Here is a 7695-nt window from a genome sequence, read left to right as displayed (position 1 = left end):
TTTTAATTTCTGAAAAGTAGTCTACTACATGAATAGAGCACAACTGATTTATGATTCTACTCTGGTAGGCCTATATTTGAGGAGTTTAGTGGTTTCAGTTTTTTTTTTTTTTTTTTTTTTTTTTTATTGCTACAGTGAATAAAGAAAGCTGTTATGTACCTTTTTATAAATTTTCTTTTTTTCTTTTTTTCTTTTTTTTTTTAATGGAGTCTCACTCTATCATGCAGACTGGAGTGCAGTGGCACTATCTTGGCTCACTGCAACCTCTGTCTCCCAGGTTCAAGTGATTATCCTGCCTTTGCCTCCCAAATAACTGGGACTACAGGCATGCATCACCATGCCCAAATAAAAAATAATTTTGTATTTTTAGTAGAACAGGGTTTCGCCATATTGGCCAGGCTGGTCTCAAACTCCTTACCTCAAGTGATCCGCCTGCCTCAGCCTCAGCCTCCCAAAGTGCTGGGATTACAGGAGTGAGCCACCATACCCAGCTAAGATCCTTATTTTTAGACCTAGACTTTCCTATACCTTTGTTACAGCTGGGATAGGAATTACTAATTTGTATCATATCTATACTTATTTTATACATTATATATAATTATATATCATAAATAAGTTATATATTATATAATATATAGTTAGCTTCCATAGATTCTACCAATCTCAAGATACAGTTATTACGTTTACCAGTTGTTAAATTTACTGTAACAACAGGGATGTATGAGAGTTCCAGTTGCTTCACATCCTTACCTCCACTGATCACTTGCAAACTCTTTAAAAAATTGACTACTCTTGTGAATACATAATGATACCTGATCATTGTTTTAATATGGTTTTATTGATTAATAACAATGTTCAACATCTTTACATATGCTTATAGGCCATTTAGATATTTTTTTGAAGTACCTGTTGAAGTATTTTGTTCACTTTTAATTGAGCTAGTAATATTTTATTATTGATTCTCAGGTGACCTTTACATATTTGGGTATGGGTGTTTTTTCAGATTTATGTATTAAAAATATTTTCATCCAGTATATAGATTTTTTCACCTTAAAATGGTGTCTCTACATAAATAAAATGCAATAATATAATAAATTCTCACTTTAAAATCTTTTTGATTTATGTTTAATGTTTTTGGTACTAATTTTAAAAATTTTGACTACTCACATTGTTATTTAAAACTTTTCTCTGTTTTCTTTAAAGCTTGTTCTATTTTTGTGATTATTTTTTAAAGGCAGTTGACGATTTGAATATTACAGTTTTTATTAACTCAGGCTAAAGCAACATAATCGCAAATAAATCAAACAGGTTTCAGATACCGCCAATTTAAGTCTACCAAATATGCGTCTGTTTTGGGGCTTAAGGTCTTGTTATAATGTGTTCTTCCTAAGATAAGCAAAGCTCTTCCCTGAAAGTAAAGATATTCTGGAATATTTTTTTAAATCCTTCAGCAATCCATAAAATCAATAAATTCAAGTTCTAATAATTTGATCATACTACATTGTACTAGAAGTATCAAATGCTTTTTCCAAGTAGTTAAATTGATTGTTACACTTATTCATAGCTACAGAAGGCCTTTACCTGTATTGTGGGAAAATGCCACTAACAATTAGGAAAATGAAAGAGCTATTGTCATATTCTGTCAAACTAAGTAGTGTAGCCCTCCAATGGAATCAGTTGACCCAGTCAATGGAAAGTGTATGTACTCTGACTAGACTGACTGAAAGTGTGGGTCTTACTAGCTGGCTGTATAAACCTATTCTTATGTTTAGTAAACAAGTCTGAGTCTTTCTAATTCTTCTTACTTTTTTATACCATTTGAATTTATCATTAATTACTGATTACTTTTATTTAGATCTAGATATGCTAAAAATTAAGAGGTTCCAGATTCACCAAAATCTTAAATAAAAAGAGGCATATAGTGTGAAAAGTAGACTAGTCTTCAAAACTCTGCTGTGATTGTTACACGAACATCTGACCAGAATTTTAAGATTATTGGGAAGCACTCAAGAAAAGAAATAGGCAATGGAATGGAGAGTCAGCATTTAAACAAATAGATAAATAAATAAACAGAAGCCATGTGTGCCATTTCAAATTGAGACAATTTATTGCAAAGGGAACCAAGCAATTCCACAATTAGTAAAGTACAGATAATGGATGCCAGTAGACATGATATAGACAATTATAACATAATAAATATTCCTAACATCTTAGATGCTAAATGATTTTTTTAAATCTCAGATTGATACAGTGTGCCCTTGTTTGGCTCAGTATTTGGTTAATTTGAATGATCTTCTTATGACCTCTGATACTGAGTCCTCAGGGTAGGATTTCAGTAGAACTGAGAGAATCCATATCCTCCATAGCATGATGGGCGGCAGCTGCGGTATCCATAGCCTCCGAAGCCAGAGCCATATCCATAGCCTCCATAGCCACAGCCATAACCCAGTCTGCGGAAGCCACCACATCCACAGCCGTAGCCATAGCCCAGGTCATCGAAGCCTCCATAGCCGTAGCCTAGGCCTCCGTAGTAGTTGCCGTAGTAGTTCATGGTGTCAGGAGTGGTGAGTTGGTTTGCTGCTCAAGGCAAGATCCTGAGTGTGAATGGCAGCATGTGTCGAGGGAGGCTTATATACCCTGGTCAGAGCATGTGGTGAGTCACATGCGTACCTGTTTGTGTGTGTGTGTGTTTTCAATTAATTACTTAACAGAAGTCATTCATTGTTCCCTGGCACAAGGAGAGGCCCTCGCATTCTTTAAATTGTTTGAGTTTGCTTTGTTGCTGAGTTACAGTGGCCCTTAAAAGTTATTACATCACTTAATGAGAAGAAATTGCTGTATCTAAAGTCTTGGCATACCAGATCCTAAATAGATTTCTTCATAGCTAGATATATTGCATATTACAAATGAAATAAAATGAAGGTTATATGTTCCTCTAAAGTCAGATGCTATTGGAGCTCATTTCATTGTCTTCTTTATGTTGCCCAGGCTGGTCTCAAGCTCCTGGGCTCAAGTGACCCTCCCCCCTCGACCTCCCAAAGTGTTGGGATTAGAGGCATGAACCACCTCGCCCAGCCCTCATTTCATCTTTATAAATCCCTATTGTTCAGATGCGGCCAGAGAATTACTCATGCCTTTGAGAGGCATAGACTTTAGAATTTATTCATCCATTCAGCATTTATGTACTGTGCTGTTACTACATGGTGATTATTGCAAAGAAGTATACAAATTCAGTTGTGAAAACGCAACATTTGGAAATTACTGATAAGACTAAAAATAACTGATCACTATATTTGAGATCATATAAGGTTAATAAGAACTTAAAGGCTAAGGGTTGAAGTTAAGGGCACAGCTGAATTAACTATGTTTGGGGTCAGCTGTGGCTGTATGTGACGAAATTCTTGGAGTCAACTGAGGACTTGTACCCTCAGTTATTTTTTCTTCCTGTTATCTTGTAATATTATACCTACATTTTGGGGATTCCTTTTCTCAGTTGTGGGGCTGATGACCCTATGATGCATTTTCTGTAGACCAGGTGACAGCTTTTCCTTGGAAGGAAATGTATTCCAAAGGTATTCTTTTAATTTCAACACAAATCAATACAATCTAACAACTGGAGATGTAATAATATGATAAAATTGCATTATACTAAAAGTGTTACTTTCCTCTAAATGGTTATATTAATTGTTCTTCTTTTGACATAGCCTTTCTTCAGACTGTGATGCCATTGACCACTTAGGGAGTAAAAAATTTTCATGTGAAATTCTGTCGTACTCAGTAAAACTAAATACTACAGCCCTGCAATGGAGACACTAAAATATTTTTACTGAGGTCTGTTTATGGTGAAACTGCAACATCTCACTTGAATTGAATGAAAGAATTGGTAATAGTATCTGGCTAAGCAAATCCATTCATATGTTCAGTAAACAAGTCAGAGTTTTTCAAATGCATTATGATTTCTTTTAAATATTAAAATATTGGATTTTCATTATTAACAAGTTGTTTTTACACAGATAAAAGTACATTAAAAATTGCTAAGTTCGAGATTCTACAACAGAGTGTTTACAAATGAAAATAAATAGAGGTGGTTATTTGGCCATGATAATTAAAGTCTTCAGACGCACATGACCAGAGCCTTCAAGATGCTTCATGTGACAACACACAAGAAGAGATGTAAAAAATGAATGGAACAGTGAGCATGGGGAAGTAGAATGCCTGATATTTAGTAAAACTGGGTTCTGGTCTGGGATCTCCTTGTCATGTCATTTTTGATCCTTAGCAAACGATTTCACTTTTTGGAGATCTTTTCCCATTCAACATGGTATCAGGGTAAGCATTAGGAAAACTTTATAGTAGTACCCCTGCACACTCCACAGTTCTTTTATATTATTTTCCTGGCATTTTTGAATTTGCTTGACTCAAACAAAGACATTCACTTTTGTTTCAGTACTGAAATACATTATTCTTGAAACATAATAATATGTTATTACATATTTTTCTTGGGCAAACAGTTATTTGACATACCAACATGACAAAGCCCACGTTTGCTTGTTGGAGGTTAAAAGAGGCTTGGCTAGAGTGTATAAAGCTTCAGGTCAGTCACAGCCTTAATATGAATTACTTCACAAGTTATGGCAGTGATTTCTATATTTCCTTGGTGTATTGCAAAATATTTAAATGTGCTGATAATATGAGAAAGCAACTTCGTGTCACACCACAACGGACCAGGAATAAAACATGAAAGTCACAAAAAGAAGTTCATTTTCAGTGTATTTTCAGATACATACTTTGTCTTATCATTACATTTCTTACCATTGAAAGGGCCAAATAAACATACATTTTGAACAAACTATGGAAGTACATACTCTTCATGTTGGTCTCCATTGAGATTTGAAAGTTTATAAAGTTGGTATTTCAGGGCTGAATTTAAACACTAACATCTAACTGAAAGCATTGAAATGAAAAAGATATGGTCAATACGGCACAGTAGTCCAAAGAAAAAAGATTCTTTTTAATTGAGTGTTATGGTTTTAATTTGTGCATGTACAGCTTACTTTGGACAACATGGGCTTGGACTGAGTGAATCCACTCATACTCAGATTTTGTTCTACCTCTGCCACTCCTGAGACAGCAAGACCAACGTCCCCCTTCCTCCTCTTCCGCCTCCTCCTCAACCTATCCAATGTGAAGACAATGAGGATAAAGACCTGAATGATGAGCTGCTTCCACTTGACAAACAGTAAATATAAATTCTCTTCCTTACTATTTTAATAACATTTTCTTTTCTCTTATTTACTTTATTGTAAGAATACAGTGTATAATGCATATAAAATACAAAGTATGTGTTAATCAACTGTTTATGTTATCAGTGAGACTTCCAGTCAACAGTTGGCTACCAGTAGTTAGGTGTCTGGAGAGTCAAAAGTTATATGTGGATTTTCAACTGCATGGAGGAATCAGTACCCCAACCCCTACATTATTCAAGGGTCAACTGTGACCTTTGAATGCGGATATATACATGCACACACATACATACAGCTATATAGATAGGTGCATGTATATACAAAATTATTTTATTATATATAATATACTTCTATATGTATATAGTTTGTTCTTTTTTCACTGGATATAATTATAAATAACCACTTTGCCATTTTGAGTCAAGCAAAAAATAAAAGCCATGTATTTGCTTTAAGTCAACATACTTTATTCCAAAAGGAAGAGAGAAGCCCCACAGCTATAAAGGTACAAGTAAGACACATCCAGAGACATAAAGCAAAGAATTATGGAATGATAGGTATTCTTAAAACTCTCAGATGCTAAGTGCTCTTGATCTCGGCTTGATCCAGGGTGACCTCGTCCTTTTGTTATTGCAGTCAGGTTTGGGTGATCTTATGGCCTCTCATGTTAGGTTGTCAGGGAAGGATTTCAGTAAAATCCAGAGAATCCATATCCTCCGTAGAATGACGGGCGGCAGCTGCGGTATCCATAGCCCCCGAAGCCAGAGCCGTATCCATAGCCTCCATAGCCACAGCCATAGCCCAGTCTGCGGAAGCCGCCACATCCACAGCCATAGCCATAGCCCAGGTCATCGAAGCCTCCATAGCCGTAGCCCAGGCCTCCATAGTAGTTGCCGTAGTAGTTCATGGTGTCAGGAGTGGTGAGTTGGTTTGCTGCTCAAGGCAAGATCCTCAGTGTAAATGCCAGCATGTGTAAGAGGCTTATATACCCTGGTCAGAGCATGTGATGAGTCATCTGTATACCCTCCTTTGCTGTAGTTATTTGTATTACGTTTGATGTTACAACTCATTTATCTATTGTCTTCTCATGCAGGGAGAGGCCCTCATTCTCATTAAAATATTTCAGCTTACTTAATGTCTTATTCAGGACACGATTGAACTTACTGCTTTGCTTTTATGAGAAGAAATGGCTGACTGTTCAAAATATGCACATCCCAAATGCTCAACAGAATTGCCTATTACCAGGTGTATTACATCATCTACACTTTATGGTATTTCTTTTATAATGAATCATTTCCTTTGTCCATCATCTTCCAAACTGATAACTTCATATTCAACTGAATTTACAGCTATTTTTTCAATTTACAGATGTTAAATCTGTAGTTTTAAAAAGCAAACTTATTTATCAAGGTGAAGTCTTCAGAAAATGCCTATATTCACAATACAGGAAAACATTTGAAATCAAAATGATTTTAATGCCCTGCTGTGTACAATAGCCAAACGACTCAAAAAAAGCATATGTTGATTTTTAGCATTTTATTCACAATAACTTTTATACTATTTTTGGCTTTGTATACCAGCTTCAGAACCTTTTGGTTGCAAAATATGTAAGAATTAATTTCAGAAATTGAGGGCACAAAATCCATCTCCTATGCAGGCTTATCAGAGCGGTAGTTCAGTTTTCCATTCAAGTCCTAACACTCGCCTTTATAATTGGTTTTATTCAAAGTCCTAGTAAAATTGCAGATTGCATCTGCCTCTGTTTTGCACACTCCAGTCAATTTCTTTCTTTATCCTTTTTCAGTAGTATATATATGACCTCTATTTCCATTCTCATCAGCTTTCATTTTTCTTCCCATTTTCTCAACATCTATAGAAACAGCCAGGTAGAAGTTTATTGCATACATTTCCCCAACCCCCTCTGCCTTCCATCCACTTTTCTCAATGCTTTTTTTTCTACCTCTTCTTTGTATTCACTATAACGTCTTTCCTGATGTTCTTCTATGTCTATCCTGTGCTCATTTATTCTGAGGTAATTTCTAACCACTGCCTACTGATCTGTTCATTGAAGTATCTGTTCATTAAATATCATTAAAGATCTGTTCATCTGTTCATTAAAGTATCATTTTTAAAACTTTCTATTTTTTGTACTTACTGAACATCCTCAACTCCCCACCCCAGCAAAAATACTTAGAAATAATGAATAAGACCTACTATTAGATAGCACAATAGGGTGACTATAGTCAATAACAACTTAATTGTACATTTTAAAAGGTCTTGAGTATAATTAGACTGTTGGTAACTCAAAGGATAAATACTTTAGGGGATGGATTTTAAAAAATTTCCTCCAACTCCTATGGCTTTCTGAAATGTTAAAAGGGTATCCTAAAACTGAAATTCTCTTCAAAGTTTTCAAAATAAAGGCGCCATGGTGAAATGACACAGAATAGAGAAA

At 35.3% G+C, this 7695-nt stretch overlaps 1 protein-coding gene and 1 pseudogene across 1 annotated transcript; both read right to left on the bottom strand.

The window, feature by feature from the left end:
- Positions 1–2192: 2192 nt before the first annotated feature.
- Positions 2193–2606, bottom strand: LOC107129034 (keratin-associated protein 19-5-like; annotated as a pseudogene).
- Positions 2607–5716: 3110 nt separating this feature from the next.
- Positions 5717–6198, bottom strand: LOC107129033 (keratin-associated protein 19-5). The gene has a single exon (XM_065541125.1). The coding sequence runs from the start codon at positions 6145–6147 to the stop codon at positions 5929–5931; it is 219 nt and encodes a 72-aa protein (XP_065397197.1). The 5' UTR covers positions 6148–6198; the 3' UTR covers positions 5717–5928.
- Between the last annotated feature and the right edge of the window lie 1497 nt (positions 6199–7695).

This window comes from Macaca fascicularis, chromosome 3, assembly GCF_037993035.2.
Source record: "Macaca fascicularis isolate 582-1 chromosome 3, T2T-MFA8v1.1".
NCBI classification, from domain to species: Eukaryota; Metazoa; Chordata; class Mammalia; order Primates; family Cercopithecidae; genus Macaca; species Macaca fascicularis.
The sequence above is the reverse complement of the archived record's forward strand: the minus strand, read 5'-3'. Positions and strand labels throughout refer to the sequence as shown.

What these genes read in the sequence shown, in the direction of transcription:
- LOC107129033 (XM_065541125.1), bottom strand. Translation starts at nt 6,147, where the DNA reads ATGAACTACTACGGCAACTACTATGGAGGCCTGGGCTACGGCTATGGA.